The sequence below is a fragment of the Hyperolius riggenbachi genome, unplaced genomic scaffold (assembly GCF_040937935.1).
Source record: "Hyperolius riggenbachi isolate aHypRig1 unplaced genomic scaffold, aHypRig1.pri scaffold_264, whole genome shotgun sequence".
In the NCBI taxonomy this organism is placed as follows: domain Eukaryota; kingdom Metazoa; phylum Chordata; class Amphibia; order Anura; family Hyperoliidae; genus Hyperolius; species Hyperolius riggenbachi.
The window spans coordinates 68,731-93,169 of NW_027152475.1; the positions used below are offsets into that span (position 1 = coordinate 68,731).

The 24,439-nt window shown below is 51.2% G+C and overlaps 1 protein-coding gene across 1 annotated transcript in view; it reads left to right on the forward strand.

Moving 5' to 3' along the window:
• The window catches only part of LOC137543862 (WD repeat-containing protein 90-like), a 73,467-nt gene that overhangs the window by 38,170 nt on the left and 10,858 nt on the right, over positions 1–24,439 (forward strand). Inside the window, exons 10-12 of the mRNA XM_068264932.1 lie at positions 4,298–4,354; positions 5,149–5,217; positions 23,512–23,622. Coding sequence (XP_068121033.1) covers positions 4,298–4,354; positions 5,149–5,217; positions 23,512–23,622 — 237 coding nt within the window. The remainder of the gene's footprint in view (positions 1–4,297; positions 4,355–5,148; positions 5,218–23,511; positions 23,623–24,439) is intronic.

The window sequence follows — 24,439 nt, forward strand, 5'->3', positions numbered from 1 at the left end:
GGACAAAATGCGTAGGGCGGGAGCCAGTATGTCACCCTTTATGAGCCAGCAGGGTGGAGTCCTGAAGGAGTGAAGGAGACAGCGTGTCAGAAAGCATGTTCAGAGAGGGGGGAGGGATGTCAGTAGGGAACAGGAGCAGGAATGAGACGCCTGCTGAGCTGCAGGGCCCGTGGGACGCCGGACACGTAAATGTGGAGGATGGACAAAATGCGTAGAGTGGAGCCAATATGTTGCCCCTTATTATTCCGCAGCAGGGTGGAGTCCTGAAGGAGACAGCGGGTCAGAGTGCGTGTTCAGCGGTAGGGGTCACTGGTGGAGAACGGGAGCAGGAGTGAGACGCCTGCTGAGCTGCAGGGCCCGTGGGACATCGGACACTCCTACCGACCCTCGTATGTGTAAATGTGGAGGAAAGACAAAACGCGTATGGCGGAGCGAGTATGCTACCCATTATGAGCCAGCAGGGTGGAATCCTGAAGGTGACAGCGTGTCAGAAAGCATGTTCAGCGGAGGGGAGGGGGGGTCAGTAGTGAACGGGAGCAGGAATGAGACGCCTGCTGAGCTGCGGGGCCCGTGGGACATCGGATACGCATACTGACCCCATACATGTCAATGTGGAGGAAGGACAAACTGCGTAGGGTGGAGCCAGTATGTTACCCATTATGAGCCAGCAGGGTGGAATCCTGAAGGAGACAGCGGGTCAGAGTGCGTGTTCAGCGGTGGGGTCAGTGGTGGAGAACGGGAGCAGGCGTGAGACGCCTGCTGAGCTGCAGGGCCCGTGAAACGCTGGACATGCTTACTGACTCCCCTACAGGTAAATGTGGAGGAAAGACAAAACGCTTAGAGCGGAGCCAGTATGTCGCCCATTATGAGCCAGCAGGGGGGAATCCTGAAGGTGACAACGTGTCAGAAAGCATGTTCAGCTGGGAAATGAGGTCCACTACTGACCCCCAGTGGAGGGAGGTCAGTAGTGGAGAACGGGAGCAGGAGTGAGACGCCTGCTGAGCTGTAGGGCCCCTGGGACACTGGACACGCTTACCGACCCCGTACATGTAAATGTGGAGGAAAGACAAAACGCGTATGGCGGAGCCAGTACGCTACCCATTATGAGCCAGCAGGGTGGAATCCTGAAGGTGACAGCGTGTCAGAAAGCATGTTCGGGGGGGGGGGGGGGGGGGGACAGTGGTGGAGAACGGGAGCAGCAATGAGACACCTGCTGAGCTGCAGGGCCCGTGGGACATAGGACACGCTTTCTGACCCCCATACATGTAAATGTGGAGGAAGGACAAACTGCGTAGGGCGGAGCCAGGATGTCACCCATTATTAGCCAGCAGGGAGGAGACAGCGGGTCAGAGTGGAGTGTTCAGCGGTAGGGGTCAGTAGTAGAGAACGGGAGCAGCAATGAGACGCCTGCTGAGCTGCAGGGCCCGTGGGACGCTGGACACGCTTACTGACCGCCGGACACGTATATGTGGAGGAAGGACAAAACTCATAGGGCGGAGCCAGGATGTCACTCATTATGAGCCAGCAGGGTGGAGTCGAGAAGGAGACAGCGAGTCAGAGGGGAGTGTACAGCGGTGGGGTCAGTGGTGAACGGGAGCAGCAATGAGACGCCTGCTGAGCTGCAGGGCCTGTGGGACGCTGGACACGCTTACTGACCCCCGTATGTGTAAATGTGGAGGAAAGACAAAACGCGTATGGTGGAGCCAGTATGTTACCCATTATGAGCCAGCATGTTACCCATTATGAGCCAGCAGGGTGGAATCCTGAAGGAGACAGCGAGTCAGAAAGCATGTTCAGCCGGGAAATGTGGAGGGGGGTCAGTAGTGAACGGGAGCAGGAGTGAGACGCCTGCTGAGCTGTAGGGCCCCTGGGACACTGGACACGCTTACCGACCCCCGTACATGTAAATGTGGAGGAAGGACAAAACGCGTATGGCGGAGCCAGTATGTCACCCATTACTCCCCAGCAGGGTGGAGTCCTGAAGGAGACAGCGGGTCAGAGGGGAGTGTTCAGCGGTGGGGTCAGTAGTAGGGAACGGGAGCAGCAATGAGACGCCTGCTGAGCTGCAGGGCCTGTGTGATGCTGGACACGCTTACTGACCCCCATACATGTAAATGTGGAGGAAGGACAAAACGCGTAGGGCGGAGCCAGTATGTCACCCATTACTCCCCAGCAGGGTGGAGTCGAGAAGGAGACAGCGGGTCTGAGGGGAGTGTTCAGTGGTGGAGCAGGAATGAGATGCCTGCTGAGCTGCAGGGACGGTGAGACGCTGGACACGCTTACTGACCGCTCGATGGGTAAATGTGGAGGAAGGACAAAATGCGTAGGGCGGAGCCAGTATATCACAATGTGGCTTTCCATTAACTTTCATTATATGAGCAGTCAATGCGTTTTCACACATTCAGAAACCACACAGCCCAACCCCCTTAACCTCCTGGGCGATAATCCCGAGCTGAGCTCGGGGTATGTCGCGCAGGAGGAGTTCTCAGGCCCTGCTGGGCCGATTTGCATAATTTTTTTTTTGTTACACGCAGCTAGCACTTTGCTAGCTGCTTGTAACTTCCGATCGCAGCCGCTCACCGCCGATCCGCCGCTACCCGCCGTGCTGCGCAGCCCCCCCCCCCCCCCCCGCCCCGACCCCTTGCGCAGCCTGGCCAATCAGTGCCAGGCAGCGTTAAGGGGTGGATCGGGACTCCCTCTGACGTCACAACGTCCATGACGTCATCCCGCCCCGTCGCCATGGCGACCGGGGAAGCCCAGCAGGAAATCCCGTTCTGAACGGGATTTCCTGCCTACTCTGATCGCCGAAGGCGATCGGAGTGGGTGGGGGGATGCCGCTGCGCAGCGGCTATCATGTAGCGAGCCCTGGGCTCGCTACATGATTTAAAAAAAAATAAAATAAAAAAAAAAAGTGCTGCGCCCCCTCCTGGGTGATGTAATTGTATCGCCCAGAGGGTTAAAGAGAATCTGTATTGTTAAAATCACACAAAAGTAAACATACCAGTGCGTTAGGGGACATCTCCTATTACCCTCTGTCACAATTTCGCCGCTCCCCGCCGCATTAAAAGTGGTTAAAAACAGTTTTAAAAAGTTTGTTTATAAACAAACAAAATGGCCACCAAAACAGGAAGTAGATTGATGTACAGTATGTCCACACATAGAAAATACATCCATACACAAGCAGGCTGTATACAGCCTTCCTTTTGAATCTCAAGAGATCATTTGTGTGTTTCTTTCCCCCTGCATCTCTCATGCACTGAAGTTTCAGGCTGCTCTTTTCTTCCTGCAAACAGCTTTGCCCTTGTCTGTAATTCCTCAGTATGTGAAAGCCCAGCCAGCTCAGAGGACGATTTATCCAGCTTGTAAAAGATAAGAGAGAAGAGAGAAGCTGCTCTAATCTAAATAACACACAGGCAGTGTGCATAGAGGGGCCTGGAAGGGGGAGTTCATAGCAGAACCACAACACTGAAGAACTTGGCAGCCTTCCAGACACAGGCCTGACAAGTCTGACAAGAGAGAGATAAGTTGATTTATTACAGAGACTGTGATAGTAGAACGTGCTGCAGTAAGCCAGAACACATTAGAATAGCTTTTGGAACTTGTAGGATGATAAAAAACAGGATGCAATTTTTGTTACGGAGTCTCTTTAATGGGAACCAAAAGCGAGAGGGATATGGAGGCTGACCTATTTATTTCCTTTTAAACAATGCTAGTTACCTGGCTGTCCTGCTGATCATCTACTTCTAATACGTTTAGCCAGAGCCCCTGAACAAGTATGCAGCAGATCAGGTGACTGAAGTGTGACTGGATTAGCTGCATGATTGTTTCTGGTGTTATTCAGACACTACTGCATCCAAAGAGACAGCCAGGACAGCCAGGCAATGTGCATTGTTTAAAAAAGAAATATAGATGTCAGCCACCATATACCTCTCTCTTCAGGAGTGCTGTAAGTACAGAAGGATCCATGCATGTAATATAGGATGGAAAGCCCCTTATTGATGGCTATATTGGGGGTTCTTGGCAGGCAGAATCCTCTTCTTAGTTTACCTGCTTGATATGAAAGCTTGTGGTTACCATAGAGATGGACTCTGACTGCGGTGTGTGGTCTGACTGTCTCTTCTGTTCCCAGGGGATCAGCAGACTATGAGTACGGTCTGTGGTCTGACTGTCTCATCTGCTTCCCAGGGGATCAGCAGACTATGAGTACGGTGTGTGGTCTGACAGTCTCTTCTGCTTCCCAGGGGATCAGCAGACTATGAGTACGGTCTGTGGTCTGACTGTCCCTTCTGTTTCCCAGGTGATCAGCACTTCCTCCTACCGACCAATGTCTTTATCCTCTGGATCTGAAGCCAAGGTGAGCTCTGCTGCTGACAGAAATAGAATGTTGCTGCACTGATTTTCCTCTGATTCGATAAAATCAGATCGGGCCGCAAAATCGGTAACTGTATGGCCATCTTAAGACTGCATTCACACCTGAACAGATCTATATCCCAGAACCCCCTCTGCCAAATCAATATCCCAGAACCCCCTCTGCTACTTACCTGACCAGATCAATATGCCAGAACCCCCTCTGCTACTTACGTGACCAGATCAGTATCCCAGAACCCACTCTGCTACTTACCTGACCAGATATATAGCCCAGAACCCCCTCTGCTACTTACCTGACCACATCTATATCCCAGAACCCCCTCTGCTACTTACCTGACCAGATCAATATCCCAGAACCCCCTCTGCTACTTACCTGACCACATCTATATCCCAGAACCCCCTCTGCTACTTACCTGACCACATCTATATCCCAGAACCCCCTCTGCTATTTACCTGACCACATCTATATCCCAGAACCCCCTCTGCTACTTACCTGACCAGATAATTATCCCAGAACCCCCTCTGCTACTTACCTGACCACATCAGTATCCCAGAACCCCCTCTGCTACTTACCTGACCAGATCAATATCCCAGAACCCCCTCTGCTACTTACCTGACCAGATAATTATACCAGAACCCCCTCTGCTACTTACCTGACCACATCAGTATCCCAGAACCCCCTCTGCTACTTAACTGATCAGATTATTATCCCGGTATTGTCACTGACTTGATGCTACACTGGGATATTTCGGTTTGTAGATCTCGTCTTTGTCTCTGTAGACTCTTCTTCCAGATCCGATCCTGAAGCTGAGAAGAATCATCGGCTTTGGGGGCGGCACGGATCGCTGTGTAAGTGTTTGTTTCTTCCCCTCAGCATTGTGGATCTTGTTTTATGGCTGCTGGATCCTCTGGATCTCATCATTCAGACTCTGCTGTTGTCTTTACTGTGAAATGGTTTACAGTGAGACTGATGTGGATGCGGTGTATTGGCGTGGCTGACTTTAGCCCTGTTTTAAGATACTGGCATGCTGCTGCCATTGTTTACCATTGACTCACCAGTAGGTGGCGCTCCTGTGCTCAGTGTTTGCTGAAGCGCTGATAAGATGTATGTATGTAGGTGTATGGCCACCTGAAGAGGTACAGATAGACCAATTACTAGAAGAGAGAAGCTCTGGAGTATTCCAGTAACAGCGGGGACATTTTTAGAAGATATTCCAAGCTATACACACCCCAGCTAGTTTACTTTCAGTATACAGAGAGAATACCGACCTATTGAACTGTGTGTACAGAGCACAGCGTGACAGTTTGTTACAATATTGCTGAAATCCAAAAGGCAAGTGTTAAGTCTTATTATTGGCTTATGTAGCACCAGCATCTTCTGTGTTATAGGCCAGGCCATCAGCATGAGAGCAGCAGCCCATACTGTGCCTGTATCACCCCATCCAATCCAGAATCCTCTGCTCCATTATTGGCTTATGTAGCCCCAGCATCTTCTGTGTTATAGGCCAGGCCATCAGCATGAGAGCAGCCTATACTGTGCCTGTATCACCCCATCCAATCCCAGAATCCTCTGCTCCATTATTGGCTTATGTAGCACCAGCATCTCCTGTGTTATAGGCCAGGCCATCAGCATGAAAGCAGCAGCCCATACTGTGCCTGTATCACCTCATCCAATCCCAGAATCCTCTGCTCCATTATTGGCTTATGTAGCACCAGCATCTTCTGTGTTATAGGCCAGGCCATCAGCATGAGAGCAGCAGCCCATACTGTGCCTGTATCACCCCATCCAATCCCAGAATCCTCTGCTCCATTATTGGCTTATGTAGCACCAGCATCTCCTGTGTTATTGGCCAGGCCATCAGCATGACAGCAGCCTATACTGTGCCTGTATCACCTCATCCAATCCCAGAATCCTCTGCTTCATTATTGGCTTATGTAGCCCCAGCATCTTCTGTGTTATAAGCCAGGCCATCAGCATGAGAGCAGCCCATACTGTGCCTGTGTCACCCCATCCAATCCCAGAATCCTCTGCTCCATTATTGGCTTATGTAGCACCAGCACCTTCTGTGTTATAGGCCAGGCCATCAGCATGAGAGCAGCCCATACTGTGCCTGTATCACCCCATCCAATCCCAGAATCCTCTGCTTCATTATTGGCTTATGTAGCACCAGCATCTTCTGTGTTATAGGCCAGGCCATCAGCATGAGAGCAGCAGCCCATACTGTGCCTGTATCACCCCATCCAATCCCAGAATCCTCTGCTCCATTATTGGCTTATGTAGCACCAGCATCTTCTGTGTTATAGGCCAGGCTATCAGCATGAGAGCAGCCCATACTGTGCCTGTATCACCCCATCCAATCCCAGAATCCTCTGCTCCATTATTGGCTTATGTAGCCCCAGCATCTTCTGTGTTATAGGCCAGGCCATCAGTATGAGAGCAGCAGCCCATACTGTGCCTGTATCACCATATCCAATCCCAGAATCCTCTGCTCCATTATTGGCTTATGTAGCCCCAGCATCTTCTGTGTTATAGGCCAGGCCATCAGCATGAGAGCAGCCAAATACTGTGCCTGTATCACCCCCTCCAATCCCAGAATCCTCTGCTTCATTATTGGCTTATGTAGCCCCAGCATCTTCTGTGTTATAGGCCTGACCATCAGCATGAGAGCAGCAGCCCATACTGTGCCTGTATCGCCCCATCCAATCTCAGAATCCTCTGCTCCATTATTGGCTTATGTAGCCCCAGCATCTTCTGTGTTATAGGCCAGGCCATCAGCATGACAGCAGCAGCCCATACTGTGCCTGTATCACCCCCTCCAATCCCAGAATCCTCTGCTTCATTATTGGCTTATGTAGCACCAGCATCTTCTGTGTTATAGGCCTGACCATCAGCATGAGAGCAGCAGCCCATACTGTGCCTGTATCGCCCCATCCAATCTCAGAATCCTCTGCTCCATTATTGGCTTATGTAGCCCCAGCATCTTCTGTGTTATAGGCCAGGCCATCAGCATGACAGCAGCAGCCCATACTGTGCCTGTATCACCCCCTCCAATCCCAGAATCCTCTGCTTCATTATTGGCTTATGTAGCCCCAGCATCTCCTGTGTTATAGGCCAGGCCATCAGCATGAGAGCAGCCCATACTGTGCCTGTATCACCCCATCCAATCCCAGAATCCTCTGCTCCATTATTGGCTTATGTAGCACCAGCATCTTCTGTGTTATAGGCCAGGCCATCAGCATGAGAGCAGCCCATACTGTGCCTGTATCACCCCATCCAATCCCAGAATCCTCTGCTCCATTATTGGCTTATGTAGCACCAGCATCTTCTGTGTTATAGGCCAGGCCATCAGCATGACAGCAGCAGCCCATACTGTGCCTGTATCACCCCATCCAATCCCAGAATCCTCTGCTCCATTATTGGCTTATGTAGCCCCAGCATCTTCTGTGTTATAGGCCAGGCCATCAGCATGAGAGCAGCCCATACTGTGCCTGTATCACCTCCTCCAATCCCAGAATCCTCTGCTTCATTATTGGCTTATGTAGCACCAGCATCTTCTGTGTTATAGGCCAGGCCATCAGCATGACAGCAGCCCATACTGTGCCTGTATCACCCCATCCAATCCCAGAATCCTCTGCTCCATTATTGGCTTATGTAGCACCAGCATCTTCTGTGTTATAGGCCAGGCCATCAGCATGAGAGCAGCCCATACTGTGCCTGTATCACCCCATCCAATCCCAGAATCCTCTGCTTCATTATTGGCTTATGTAGCCCCAGCATCTTCTGTGTTATAGGCCCGGCCATCAGCATGAGAGCAGCCAAATACTGTGCCTGTATCACCCCATCCAATCCCAGAATCCTCTGCTTCATTATTGGCTTATGTAGCCCCAGCATCTTCCGTGTTATAGGCCAGGCCATCAGCATGAGAGCAGCCCATACTGTGCCTGTATCACCCCATCCAATCCCAGAATCCTCTGCTTCATTATTGGGTTATGTAGCCCCAGCATCTTCTGTGTTATAGGCCAGGCCATCAGCATGAGAGCACATACCCCATCCAATCCCAGAATCCTCTGCTTCATTATTGGCTTATGTAGCACCAGCATCTTCTGTGTTATAGGCCAGGCCATCAGCATGAGAGCAGCAGCCCATATTGTGCCTGTATCACCCCATCCAATCCCAGAATCCTCTGCTCCATTATTGGCTTATGTAGCACCAGCATCTTCTGTGTTATAGGCCAGGCCATCAGCATGAGAGCAGCAGCCCATACTGTGCCTGTATCTCCCCATCCAATCCCAGAATCCTCTGCTTCATTATTGGCTTATGTAGCACCAGCATCTTCCGTGTTATAGGCCAGGCCATCAGCATGAGAGCAGCAGCCCATACTGTGCCTGTATCACCCCCTCCAATCCCAGAATCTACTGCTCCATTATTGGCTTATGTAGTACCAGCATCTTCTGTGTTATAGGCCAGGCCATCAGCATGAGAGCAGCAGCCTATACTGTGCCTGTATCACCCCATCCAATCCCAGAATCCTCTGCTCCATTATTGGCTTATGTAGCCCCAGCATCTCCTGTGTTATAGGCCAGGCCATCAGCATAAGAGCAGCAGCCCATACTGTGCCTGTATCACCCCCTCCAATCCCAGAATCATCTGCTTCATTATTGGCTTATGTAGCACCAGCATCTTCTGTGTTATAGGCCAGGCCATCAGCATGAGAGCAGCCCATACTGTGCCTGTATCACCCCATCCAATCCCAGAATCCTCTGCTTCATTATTGGCTTATGTAGCACCAGCATCTTCTGTGTTATAGGCCAGGCCATCAGCATGAGAGCAGCCCATACTGTGCCTGTATCACCCCATCCAATCCCAGAATCCTCTGCTTCATTATTGGCTTATGTAGCCCCAGCATCTTCTGTGTTATAGGCCAGGCCATAAGCATGAGAGCAGCAGCCCATACTGTGCCTGTATCACCCCCTCCAATCCCAGAATCCTCTGCTCCATTATTGGCTTATGTAGCACCAGCATCTTCTGTGTTATAGGCCAGCCCATCAGCATGAGAGCAGCAGCCCATACTGTGCCTGTATCACCCCCTCCAATCCCAGAATCCTCTGCTTCATTATTGGCTGATGTAGCACCATCATCTCCTGTGTTATAGGCCAGGCCATCAGCATGAGAGCAGCAGCCCATACTGTGCCTGGATCACCCCCTCCAATCCCAGAATCATCCTGCTCCATTATTGGCTTATATAGCACCAGCATCTTCCGTGTTATAGGCCAGGCCATCAGCATGAGAGCAGCCCATACTGTGCCTGTATCTCCCCATCCAATCCCAGAATCCTCTGCTCCATTATTGGCTTATGTAGCACCAGCATCTTCTGTGTTATAGGCCAGGCCATCAGCATGAGAGCAGCAGCCCATACTGTGCCTTTATCACCCCATCCAATCCCAGAATCCTCTGCTCCATTATTGGCTTATGTAGCCCCAGCATCTTCTGTGTCATAGGCCAGGCCATCAGCATGAGAGCAGCAGCCCATACTGTGCCTGGATCACTCCATCCAATCCCAGAATCCTCTGCTTCATTATTGGCTTATGTAGCACCAGCATCTTCTGTGTTATAGGCCAGGCCATTAGCATGAGAGCAGCAGCCCATACTGTGCCTGGATCACCCCCTCCAATCCCAGAATCCTCTGCTTCATTATTGGCTTATGTAGCACCAGCATCTTCTGTGTTATAGGCCAGACTATCAGCATGACAGCAGCCCATACTGTGACTGTATCACCCCATCCAATCCCAGAATCCTCTGCTTCATTATTGGCTTATGTAGCACCAGCATCTTCTGTGTTATAGGCCAGGCCATCAGCATGAAAGCAGCAGCCCATACTGTGCCTGTATCACCCCATCCAATCCCAGAATCCTCTGCTCCATTATTGGGTTATGTAGCACCAGCATCTTCTGTGTTATAGGCCAGGCCATCAGCATGAAAGCAGCAGCCCATACTGTGCCTGGATCACTCCATCCAATCCCAGAATCCTCTGCTTCATTATTGGCTTATGTAGCACCAGCATCTTCTGTGATATAGGCCCGGCCATCAGCATGAGAGCAGCCCATACTGTGCCTGTATCACCCCATCCAATCCCAGAATCCTCTGCTCCATTATTGGCTTATGTAGCACCAGCACCTTCTGTGTTATAGGCCAGGCCATCAGCATGAGAGCAGCCCATACTGTGCCTGTATCACCCCATCCAATCCCAGAATCCTCTGCTCCATTATTGGCTTATGTAGCACCAGCACCTTCTGTGTTATAGGCCAGGCCATCAGCATGAGAGCAGCCCATACTGTGCCTGTATCACCCCCTCCAATCCCAGAATCTACTGCTCCATTATTGGGTTATGTAGCACCAGCATCTCCTGTCTTATAGGCCAGGCCATCAGCATGAGAGCAGCAGCCCATACTGTGCCTGTATCGCCCCCTCCAATCCCAGAATCCTCTGCTTCATTATTGGGTTATGTAGCACCAGCACCTTCTGTGTTATAGGCCAGGCCATCAGCATGAGAGCAGCAGCCCATACTGTGCCTGTATCACCCCATCCAATCCCAGAATCCTCTGCTCCATTATTGGCTTATGTAGCACCAGCATCTTCTGTGTTATAGGCCAGGCCATCAGCATGAGAGCAGCCCATACTGTGCCTGTATCACCCCATCCAATCCCAGAATCCTCTGCTCCATTATTGGCTTATGTAGCACCCGCATCTTCTGTGTTATAGGCCAGGCCATCAGCATGAGAGCAGCCCATACTGTTTGGCTTATATAGCACATTATTGGCTTATATAGCACCAGCATCTTCTGTGTTATAGGCCAGGCCATCAGCATGAGAGCAGCCCATACTGTGCCTGTATCACCCCATCCAATCCCAGAATCCTCTGCTTCATTATTGGGTTATGTAGCCCCAGCATCTTCTGTGTTATAGGCCAGGCCATCAGCATGAGAGCAGCCCATACTGTGCCTGTATAACCCCATCCAATCCCAGAATCCTCTGCTTCATTATTGGGTTATGTAGCCCCAGCATCTTCTGTGTTATAGGCCAGGCCATCAGCATGAGAGCAGCCCATACTATGCCTGTATCACCCCATCCAATCCCAGAATCCTCTGCTCCATTATTGGCTTATGTAGCACCAGCATCTTCTGTGTTATAGGCCAGGCCATCAGCATGAGGGCAGCCCATACTATGCCTGTATCACCCCATCCAATCCCAGAATCCTCTGCTCCATTATTGGGTTATGTAGCACCAGCACCTTCTGTGTTATAGGCCAGGCCATCAGCATGAGAGCAGCAGCCCATACTGTGCCTGTTTCACCCCCTCCAATCCCAGAATCCTCTGCTCCATTATTGGCTTATGTAGCACCAGCACCTTCTGTGTTATAGGCCAGGCCATAAGCATGAGAGCAGCAGCCCATACTGTGCCTGTATCACCCCCTCCAATCCCAGAATCCTCTGCTCCATTATTGCCTTATGTAGCACCAGCATCTTCTGTGTTATAGGCTAGGCCATCAGCATGAGAGCAGCAGCCCATACTGTGCCTGTATCACCCCATCTAATCCCAGAATCCTCTGCTCCATTATTGGCTTATGTAGCCCCAGCATGTTCTGTGTTATAGGCCTGACCATCAGCATGAGAGCAGCCCATACTGTGCCTGTATCACCCCATCCAATCCCAGAATCCTCTGCTCCATTATTGGCTTATGTAGCCCCAGCATCTTCTGTGTTATAGGCCAGGCCATCAGCATGAGAGCAGCCCATACTGTGCCTGTATCACCCCATCCAATCCCAGAATCCTCTGCTCCATTATTGGCTTATGTAGCACCCGCATCTTCTGTGTTATAGGCCAGGCCATCAGCATGAGAGCAGCCCATACTGTTTGGCTTATATAGCACATTATTGGCTTATATAGCACCAGCATCTTCTGTGTTATAGGCCAGGCTATCAACATGAGAGCAGCAGCCCATACTGTGCCTGTATCACCCCCTCCAATCCCAGAATCCTCTGCTCCATTATTGGGTTATGTAGCACCAGCATCTTCTGTGTTATAGGCCAGGCCATCAGCATGAGAGCAGCCCACACTGTGCCTGTATCACCCCATCCAATCCCAGAATCCTCTGCTTCATTATTGGGTTATGTAGCCCCAGCATCTTCTGTGTTATAGGCCAGGCCATCAGCATGAGAGCAGCCCATACTGTGCCTGTATCACCCCATCCAATCCCAGAATCCTCTGCTTCATTATTGGGTTATGTAGCCCCAGCATCTTCTGTGTTATAGGCCAGGCCATCAGCATGAGAGCAGCCCATACTGTGCCTGTATCACCCCATCCAATCCCAGAATCCTCTGCTCCATTATTGGCTTATGTAGCCCCAGCATCTTCTGTGTTATAGGCCAGGCCATCAGCATGAGAGCAGCCCATACTATGCCTGTATCACCCCATCCAATCCCAGAATCCTCTGCTCCATTATTGGCTTATGTAGCACCAGCATCTTCTGTGTTATAGGCCAGGCCATCAGCATGAGGGCAGCCCATACTATGCCTGTATCACCCCATCCAATCCCAGAATCCTCTGCTCCATTATTGGGTTATGTAGCACCAGCACCTTCTGTGTTATAGGCCAGGCCATCAGCATGAGAGCAGCAGCCCATACTGTGCCTGTTTCACCCCCTCCAATCCCAGAATCCTCTGCTCCATTATTGGCTTATGTAGCACCAGCACCTTCTGTGTTATAGGCCAGGCCATAAGCATGAGAGCAGCAGCCCATACTGTGCCTGTATCACCCCCTCCAATCCCAGAATCCTCTGCTCCATTATTGCCTTATGTAGCACCAGCATCTTCTGTGTTATAGGCTAGGCCATCAGCATGAGAGCAGCAGCCCATACTGTGCCTGTATCACCCCATCCAATCCCAGAATCCTCTGCTCCATTATTGGCTTATGTAGCCCCAGCATGTTCTGTGTTATAGGCCAGGCCATCAGCATGAGAGCAGCCCATACTGTGCCTGTATCACCCCATCCAATCCCAGAATCCTCTGCTTCATTATTGGCTTATGTAGCCCCAGCACCTTCTGTGTTATAGGCCAGGCCATCAGCATGAGAGCAGCAGCCCATACTGTGCCTGTATCACCCCCTCCAATCCCAGAATCCTCTGCTCCATTATTGGCTTATGTAGCCCCAGCATCTTCTGTGTTATAGGCCAGGCCATCAGCATGAGAGCAGCAGCCCATACTGTGCCTGTATCACCCCATACAATCCCAGAATCCTCTGCTCCATTATTGGCTTATGTAGCACCAGCATCTCCTGTGTTATAGGCCAGGCCATCAGCATGAGAGCAGCCCATACTGTGCCTGTATCACCTCATCCAATCCCAGTATCCTCTGCTCCATTATTGGGTTATGTACCCCCAGCATCTTCTGTGTTATAGGCCAGGCCATCAGCATGAGAGCAGCCCATACTGTGCCTGGATCACCCCCTCCAATCCCAGAATCCTCTGCTTCATTATTGGCTTATGTAGCACCAGCACCTTCTGTGTTATAGGCCAGGCCATCAGCATGAGAACAGCAGCCCATACTGTGCCTGTATCACCCCCTCCAATCCCAGAATCCTCTGCTCCATTATTGGCTTATGTAGCACCCGCATCTCCTGTGTTATAGGCCAGGCCATCAGCATGAGAGCAGCCCATACTGTGCCTGTATCACCCCATCCAATCCCAGAATCCTCTGCTCCATTATTGGGTTATGTAGCACCAGCATCTTCTGTGTTATAGGCCAGGCCATCAGCATGAGAGCAGCAGCCCATACTGTGCCTGTATCACCCCATCCAATCCCAGAATCCTCTGCTCCATTATTGGCTTATGTAGCACCCGCATCTCCTGTGTTATAGGCCAGGCCATCAGCATGAGAGCAGCCCATACTGTGCCTGTATCACCCCATCCAATCCCAGAATCCTCTGCTCCATTATTGGCTTATGTAGCACCAGCATCTTCTGTGTTATAGGCCAGGCCATCAGCATGAGAGCAGCAGCCCATACTGTGCCTGTATCACCCCATCCAATCCCAGAATCCTCTGCTCCATTATTGGCTTATGTAGCACCAGCATCTTCTGTGTTATAGGCCAGGCCATCAGCATGAAAGCAGCAGCCCATACTGTGCCCGTATCACCCCATCCAATCCCAGAATCCTCTGCTTCATTATTGGCTTATGTAGCACCAGCATCTTCTGTGTTATAGGCCAGACCATCAGCATGAGAGCAGCAGCCCATAATGTGCCTGTATCACCCCATCCAATCCCAGAATCCTCTGCTCCATTATTGGCTTATGTAGCACCAGCATCTTCTGTGTTATAGGCCAGGCCATCAGCATGAGAGCAGCAGCCCATAATGTTCCTGTATCACCCCATCCAATCCCAGAATCCTCTGCTCCATTATTGGCTTATGTAGCACCAGCATCTTCTGTGTTATAGGCCAGGCCATCAGCATGAAAGCAGCAGCCCATACTGTGCCTGTATCACCCCATCCAATCCCAGAATCCTCTGCTTCATTATTGGCTTATGTAGCACCAGCATCTTCTGTGTTATAGGCCAGACCATCAGCATGAAAGCAGCCTATACTGTGCCTGTATCACCCCATCTAATCCCAGAATCCTCTGCTCCATTATTGGCTTATGTAGCCCCAGCATCTTCTGTGTTATAGGCCAGGCCATCAGCATGAGAGCAGCCCATACTGTGCCTGTATCACCCCATCCAATCCCAGAATCCTCTGCTCCATTATTGGCTTATGTAGCCCCAGCATCTTCTGTGTTATAGGCCAGGCCATCAGCATGAGAGCAGCCCATACTGTGCCTGTATCACCCCATCCAATCCCAGAATCCTCTGCTCCATTATTGGCTTATGTAGCCCCAGCATCTTCTGTGTTATAGGCCAGGCCATCAGCATGAGAGCAGCCTATACTGTGCCTGTATCACCCCATCCAATCCCAGAATCCTCTGCTCCATTATTGGCTTATGTAGCACCAGCATCTTCTGTGTTATAGGCCAGGCCATCAGCATGAGAGCAGCCCATACTGTGCCTGTATCACCCCATCCAATCCCAGAATCCTCTGCTCCATTATTGGCTTATGTAGCACCAGCATCTTCTGTGTTATAGGCCAGGCCATCAGCATGAGAGCAGCCCATACTGTGCCTGTGTCACCCCATCCAATCCCAGAATCCTCTGCTTCATTATTGGCTTATGTAGCACCAGCATCTTCTGTGTTATAGGCCAGACCATCAGCATGAAAGCAGCCTATACTGTGCCTGTATCACCCCATCCAATCCCAGAATCCTCTGCTCCATTATTGGCTTATGTAGCCCCAGCATCTTCTGTGTTATAGGCCAGGCCATCAGCATGAGAGCAGCAGCCCATACTGTGCCTGTATCACCCCCTCCAATCCCAGAATCCTCTGCTTCATTATTGGCTTATGTAGCACCAGCATCTTCTGTGTTATAGGCCAGGCCATCAGCATGAGAGCACCCCATACTGTGCCTGTATCACCCCCTCCAATCCCAGAATCCTCTGCTTCATTATTGGCTTATGTAGCACCAGCATCTTCTGTGTTATAGGCCAGACCATCAGCATGAGAGCAGCAGCCCATACTGTGCCTGTATCACCCCATCCAATCCCAGAATCCTCTGCTCCATTATTGGCTTATGTAGCTCCAGCACCTTCTGTGTTATAGGCCAGGCCATCAGCATGAGAGCAGCAGCCCATACTGTGCCTGTATCACCCCATCCAATCCCAGAATCCTCTGCTCCATTATTGGCTTATGTAGCCCCAGCATCTTCTGTGTTATAGGCCTGACCATCAGCATGAGAGCAGCAGCCCATACTGTGCCTGTATCGCCCCATCCAATCTCAGAATCCTCTGCTCCATTATTGGCTTATGTAGCACCAGCATCTTCTGTGTTATAGACCAGGCCATCAGCATGAGAGCAGCCCATACTGTGCCTGTATCACCCCATCCAATCCCAGAATCCTCTGCTCCATTATTGGCTTATGTAGCCCCAGCATCTTCTGTGTTATAGGCCTGACCATCAGCATGAGAGCAGCAGCCCATACTGTGCCTGTATCGCCCCATCCAATCTCAGAATCCTCTGCTCCATTATTGGCTTATGTAGCACCAGCATCTTCTGTGTTATAGGCCAGGCCATCAGCATGAGAGCAGCCCATACTGTGCCTGTATCACCCCATCCAATCCCAGAATCCTCTGCTCCATTATTGGCTTATGTAGCACCAGCATCTCCTGTGTTATAGGCCAGGCCACCAGCATGAGAGCAGCAGCCCATTCTGTGCCTGTATCACTCCATCCAATCCCAGAATCCTCTGCTCCATTATTGGCTTATGTAGCACCAGCATCTTCTGTGTTATAGGCCAGGCCATCAGCATGAGAGCAGCAGCCCATACTGTGCCTGTATCACCCCCTCCAATCCCAGAATCCTCTGCTCCATTATTGGCTTATGTAGCACCAGCATCTTCTGTGTTATAGGCCAGGCCATCAGCATGAGAGCAGCCCATACTGTGCCTGTGTCACCCCATCCAATCCCAGGATCCTCTGCTCCATTATTGGCTTATGTAGCACCAGCATCTTCTGTGTTATAGGCCAGGCCATCAGCATGAGAGCAGCCCATACTGTGCCTGTATCACCCCCTCCAATCCCAGAATCTACTGCTCCATTATTGGCTTATGTAGCACCAGCATCTCCTGTGTTATAGGCCAGGCCATCAGCATGAGAGCAGCCCATACTGTGCCTGTATCACCCCCTCCAATCCCAGAATCCTCTGCTCCATTATTGGCTTATGTAGCCCCAGCATCTTCTGTGTTATAGGCCTGACCATCAGCATGAGAGCAGCAGCCCATACTGTGCCTGTATCACCCCCTCCAATCCCAGAATCCTCTGCTTCATTATTGGCTTATGTAGCCCCAGCATCTTCTGTGTTATAGGCCAGGCCATCAGCATGAGAACAGCAGCCCATACTGTGCCTGTATCACCCCATCCAATCCCAGAATCCTCTGCTTCATTATTGGCTTATGTAGCACCCGCATCTCCTGTGTTATAGGCCAGGCCATCAGCATGAGAGCAGCCCATACTGTGCCTGTATCACCCCATCCAATCCCAGAATCCTCTGCTCCATTATTGGGTTATGTAGCACCAGCATCTTCTGTGTTATAGGCCAGGCCATCAGCATGAGAGCAGCAGCCCATACTGTGCCTGTATCACCCCATCCAATCCCAGAATCCTCTGCTCCATTATTGGCTTATGTAGCACCCGCATCTCCTGTGTTATAGGCCAGGCCATCAGCATGAGAGCAGCCCATACTGTGCCTGTATCACCCCATCCAATCCCAGAATCCTCTGCTCCATTATTGGCTTATGTAGCACCAGCATCTTCTGTGTTATAGGCCAGGCCATCAGCATGAGAGCAGCAGCCCATACTGTGCCTGTATCACCCCATCCAATCCCAGAATCCTCTGCTCCATTATTGGCTTATGTAGCACCAGCATCTTCTGTGTTATAGGCCAGGCCATCAGCATGAAAGCAGCAGCCCATACTGTGCCCGTATCACCCCATCCAATCCCAGAATCCTCTGCTTCATTATTGGCTTATGTAGCACCAGCATCTTCTGTGTTATAGGCCAGACCATCAGCATGAGAGCAGCAGCCCATAATGTGCCTGTATCACCCCATCCAATCCCAGAATCCTCTGCTCCATTATTGGCTTATGTAGCACCAGCATCTTCTGTGTTATAGGCCAGGCCATCAGCATGAGAGCAGCAGCCCATAATGTGCCTGTATCACCCCATCCAATCCCAGAATCCTCTGCTCCATTATTGGCTTATGTAGCACCAGCATCTTCTGTGTTATAGGCCAGGCCATCAGCATGAAAGCAGCAGCCCATACTGTGCCTGTATCACCCCATCCAATCCCAGAATCCTCTGCTTCATTATTGGCTTATGTAGCACCAGCATCTTCTGTGTTATAGGCCAGACCATCAGCATGAAAGCAGCCTATACTGTGCCTGTATCACCCCATCTAATCCCAGAATCCTCTGCTCCATTATTGGCTTATGTAGCCCCAGCATCTTCTGTGTTATAGGCCAGGCCATCAGCATGAGAGCAGCCCATACTGTGCCTGTATCACCCCATCCAATCCCAGAATCCTCTGCTCCATTATTGGCTTATGTAGCCCCAGCATCTTCTGTGTTATAGGCCAGGCCATCAGCATGAGAGCAGCCCATACTGTGCCTGTATCACCCCATCCAATCCCAGAATCCTCTGCTCCATTATTGGCTTATGTAGCCCCAGCATCTTCTGTGTTATAGGCCAGGCCATCAGCATGAGAGCAGCCTATACTGTGCCTGTATCACCCCATCCAATCCCAGAATCCTCTGCTCCATTATTGGCTTATGTAGCACCAGCATCTTCTGTGTTATAGGCCAGGCCATCAGCATGAGAGCAGCCCATACTGTGCCTGTATCACCCCATCCAATCCCAGAATCCTCTGCTCCATTATTGGCTTATGTAGCACCAGCATCTTCTGTGTTATAGGCCAGGCCATCAGCATGAGAGCAGCCCATACTGTGCCTGTGTCACCCCATCCAATCCCAGGATCCTCTGCTCCATTATTGGCTTATGTAGCACCAGCATCTTCTGTGTTATAGGCCAGGCCATCAGCATGAGAGCAGCCCATACTGTGCCTGTATCACCTCATCCAATCCCAGAATCCTCTGCTTCATTATTGGCTTATGTAGCCCCAGCATCTTCTGTGTTATAGGCCAGGCCATCAGCATGAGAGCAGCCAAATACTGTGCCTGTATCACCCCATCCAATCCCAGAATCCTCTGCTTCATTATTGGCTTATGTAGCACCAGCATCTTCTGTGTTATAGGCCAGGCCATCAGCATGAGAGCAGCCCATACTGTGCCTGTATCACCCCATCCAATCCCAGAATCCTCTGCTTCATTATTGGCTTATGTAGCCCCAGCATCTTCTGTGTTATAGGCCAGGCCATCAGCAGGAGAGCAGCCAAATACTGTGCCTGTATCACCCCATCCAATCCCAGAATCCTCTGCTTCATTATTGGCTTATGTAGCACCAGCATCTTCTGTGTTATAGGCCAGGCCATCAGCATGAGAGCAGCCCATACTGTGCCTGTATCACCCCATCCAATCCCAGAATCCTCTGCTTCATTATTGGCTTATGTAGCACCAGCATCTTCTGTGTTATAGGCCAGACCATCAGCATGAAAGCAGCCTATACTGTGCCTGTATCACCCCATCCAATCCCAGAATCCTCTGCTCCATTATTGGCTTATGTAGCCCCAGCATCTTCTGTGTTATAGGCCAGGCCATCAGCATGAAAGCAGCCCATACTGTGCCTGTATCACCCCATCCAATCCCAGAATCCTCTGCTTCATTATTGGCTTATGTAGCACCAGCATCTTCTGTGTTATAGGCCAGACCATCAGCATGAAAGCAGCCTATACTGTGCCTGTATCACCCCATCCAATCCCAGAATCCTCTGCTCCATTATTGGCTTATGTAGCCCCAGCATCTTCTGTGTTATAGGCCAGGCCATCAGCATGAGAGCAGCAGCCCATACTGTGCCTGTATCACCCCCTCCAATCCCAGAATCCTCTGCTTCATTATTGGCTTATGTAGCACCAGCATCTTCTGTGTTATAGGCCAGGCCATCAGCATGAGAGCACCCCATACTGTGCCTGTATCACCCCCTCCAATCCCAGAATCCTCTGCTTCATTATTGGCTTATGTAGCACCAGCATCTTCTGTGTTATAGGCCAGACCATCAGCATGAGAGCAGCAGCCCATACTGTGCCTGTATCACCCCATCCAATCCCAGAATCCTCTGCTCCATTATTGGCTTATGTAGCTCCAGCACCTTCTGTGTTATAGGCCAGGCCATCAGCATGAGAGCAGCAGCCCATACTGTGCCTGTATCACCCCATCCAATCCCAGAATCCTCTGCTCCATTATTGGCTTATGTAGCCCCAGCATCTTCTGTGTTATAGGCCTGACCATCAGCATGAGAGCAGCAGCCCATACTGTGCCTGTATCGCCCCATCCAATCTCAGAATCCTCTGCTCCATTATTGGCTTATGTAGCACCAGCATCTTCTGTGTTATAGACCAGGCCATCAGCATGAGAGCAGCCCATACTGTGCCTGTATCACCCCATCCAATCCCAGAATCCTCTGCTCCATTATTGGCTTATGTAGCCCCAGCATCTTCTGTGTTATAGGCCTGACCATCAGCATGAGAGCAGCAGCCCATACTGTGCCTGTATCGCCCCATCCAATCTCAGAATCCTCTGCTCCATTATTGGCTTATGTAGCACCAGCATCTTCTGTGTTATAGGCCAGGCCATCAGCATGAGAGCAGCCCATACTGTGCCTGTATCACCCCATCCAATCCCAGAATCCTCTGCTCCATTATTGGCTTATGTAGCACCAGCATCTCCTGTGTTATAGGCCAGGCCACCAGCATGAGAGCAGCAGCCCATACTGTGCCTGTATCACTCCATCCAATCCCAGAATCCTCTGCTCCATTATTGGCTTATGTAGCACCAGCATCTTCTGTGTTATAGGCCAGGCCATCAGCATGAGAGCAGCAGCCCATACTGTGCCTGTATCACCCCCTCCAATCCCAGAATCCTCTGCTCCATTATTGGCTTATGTAGCACCAGCATCTTCTGTGTTATAGGCCAGACCATCAGCATGAAAGCAGCCTATACTGTGCCTGTATCACCCCATCCAATCCCAGAATCCTCTGCTCCATTATTGGCTTATGTAGCCCCAGCATCTTCTGTGTTATAGGCCAGGCCATCAGCATGAGAGCAGCAGCCCATACTGTGCCTGTATCACCCCCTCCAATCCCAGAATCCTCTGCTTCATTATTGGCTTATGTAGCACCAGCATCTTCTGTGTTATAGGCCAGGCCATCAGCATGAGAGCACCCCATACTGTGCCTGTATCACCCCCTCCAATCCCAGAATCCTCTGCTTCATTATTGGCTTATGTAGCACCAGCATCTTCTGTGTTATAGGCCAGACCATCAGCATGAGAGCAGCAGCCCATACTGTGCCTGTATCACCCCATCCAATCCCAGAATCCTCTGCTCCATTATTGGCTTATGTAGCTCCAGCACCTTCTGTGTTATAGGCCAGGCCATCAGCATGAGAGCAGCAGCCCATACTGTGCCTGTATCACCCCATCCAATCCCAGAATCCTCTGCTCCATTATTGGCTTATGTAGCCCCAGCATCTTCTGTGTTATAGGCCAGGCCATCAGCATGACAGCAGCCCATACTGTGCCTGTATCACCCCATCCAATCCCAGAATCCTCTGCTCCATTATTGGCTTATGTAGCCCCAGCATCTTCTGTGTTATAGGCCAGGCCATCAGCATGAGAGCAGCCCATACTGTGCCTGTATCACCCCCTCCAATCCCAGAATCCTCTGCTCCATTATTGGCTTATGTAGCCCCAGCATCTTCTGTGTTATAGGCCTGACCATCAGCATGAGAGCAGCAGCCCATACTGTGCCTGTATCACCCCCTCCAATCCCAGAATCCTCTGCTTCATTATTGGCTTATGTAGCACCAGCATCCTCTGTGTTATAGGCCAGGCCATCAGCATGAGAGCAGCCCATACTGTGCCTTTATCACCCCATCCAATCCCAGAATCCTCTGCTCCATTATTGGCTTATGTAGCACCAGCATCTCCTGTGTTATAGGCCAGGCCATCAGCATGAGAGCAGCCCATACTGTGCCTGTATCACCCCATCCAATCCCAGAATCCTCTGCTCCATTATTGGCTTATGTAGCACCAGCATCTTCTGTGTTATAGGCCAGGCCATCAGCATGACAGCAGCAGCCCATACTGTGCCTGTATCACCCCATCCAATCCCAGAATCCTCTGCTCCATTATTGGCTTATGTAGCACCAGCATCTTCTGTGTTATAGGCCAGGCCATCAGCATGAGAGCAGCAGCCCATACTGTGCCTGTATCACCCCATCCAATCCCAGAATCCTCTGCTCCATTATTGGCTTATGTAGCACCAGCATCTTCTGTGTTATAGGCCAGGCCATCAGCATGAGAGCAGCAGCCCATACTGTGCCTGTATCACCCCATCCAATCCCAGAATCCTCTGCTCCATTATTGGCTTATGTAGCACCAGCATCTTCTGTGTTATAGGCCAGGCCATCAGCATGAGAGCAGCAGCCCATACTGTGCCTGTATCACCCCCTCCAATCCCAGAGTCCTCTGCTTCATTATTGGCTTATGTAGCACCAGCATCTTCTGTGTTATAGGCCAGGCCATCAGCATGAGAGCAGCCCATACTGTGCCTGTATCACTCCATCCAATCCCAGAATCCTCTGCTCCATTATTGGCTTATGTAGCTCCAGCACCTTCTGTGTTATAGGCCAGGCCATCAGCATGAGAGCAGCAGCCCATACTGTGCCTGTATCACCCCCTCCAATCCCAGAATCCTCTGCTCCATTATTGGCTTATGTAGCCCCAGCATCTCCTGTGTTATAGGCCAGGCCATCAGCATGAGAGCAGCCCATACTGTGCCTGTATCACCCCATCCAATCCCAGAATCCTCTGCTCCATTATTGGCTTATGTAGCCCCAGCATCTCCTGTGTTATAGGCCAGGCCATCAGCATGAGAGCAGCCCATACTGTGCCTGTATCACCCCATCCAATCCCAGAATCCTCTGCTCCATTATTGGCTTATGTAGCACCAGCATCTTCTGTGTTATAGGCCAGGCCATCAGCATGAGAGCAGCAGCCCATACTGTGCCTGTATCACCCCATCCAATCCCAGAATCCTCTGCTCCATTATTGGCTTATGTAGCACCAGCATCTCCTGTGTTATAGGCCAGGCCATCAGCATGAGAGCAGCCCATACTGTGCCTGTATCACCCCATCCAATCCCAGAATCCTCTGCTCCATTATTGGCTTATGTAGCACCAGCATCTTCTGTGTTATAGGCCAGGCCATCAGCATGAGAGCAGCCCATACTGTGCCTGTATCACCCCCTCCAATCCCAGAATCCTCTGCTTCTTCTAGGCCCTGTGGACAGTGACCGGCTGCTCCGTGGTCTATCCTTGCCACAGCGTTATTGTGGTTCTCAACGTGGAAAGCGGAGATCAGCGCTTCTTCTTGGGCCACACTGACAAGGTTTGTCTGTCTGCTGCTTAACAGCTTTCCAAGCTCTGGGATTACAAGTGGAGGCGGGGCCTATAACAGTGATCAGTGCAAGGGGAGGCGGGACTCTGGCAGAGAGATTGGGGAGGCGAGACTCTGACAAGCAGACTAGGGAAGCGGGGCTTTGTCCAGCATTCAGGAGAGACGGGGCTCTGACCAGCAGTCGGGGAGGTGGGGCTCTGATTAGCGGTCTGGGGGAAGGTGGGGCTCTGATCAGCAATCAGGGGAAGCGGTAGTCTGATAAGTGGTCTGGGGACGTGGGGCTCTGATTAGCAGTCTGGGAAGGCGGTTCTCTGAGTAGCAGTCAGGAGGCTGGGTTCTGATTAGCGGTCTGGGGAGGTGGTATCTGGGAGACGGGTCTCTGAGCAGCAGTCAGGGGGGCGGAGCTCGGATCAGCTGTCTGAAGGTGGAGCTTTGATTGTCTGGGGAGGAGGGGCTCTGATTAGCGGTCTGGGGAAGTAGAATCTGGGAGGCGGGTCTGAGCAGCAGTCAGGGGGGCGGAGCTCTGATCAGCTGTCTGTGAAGGCGGAGCTCTGATTGTCTTGGGAGGTGGGGCTCTGATCAGCAGTGTGGGAGGTGGTATCTGGGAGGCGGGGCTCTGAGCAGCTGTCTATGAAGGCAGAGCTCTGACTAGCAGTCTGTGAAGGCGGAGCTCTGATTAGTGGTCTGGGGAGGCGGGGCTCTGATTAGCGGTCTGGGGAGGCGGGGCTCTGATCAGCGGTCTGGGGAGGTGGGATCTGGGAGGCAGGGCTCTGAGCAGCAGTCTGTGAAGGCGGAGCTCTGATTAGTG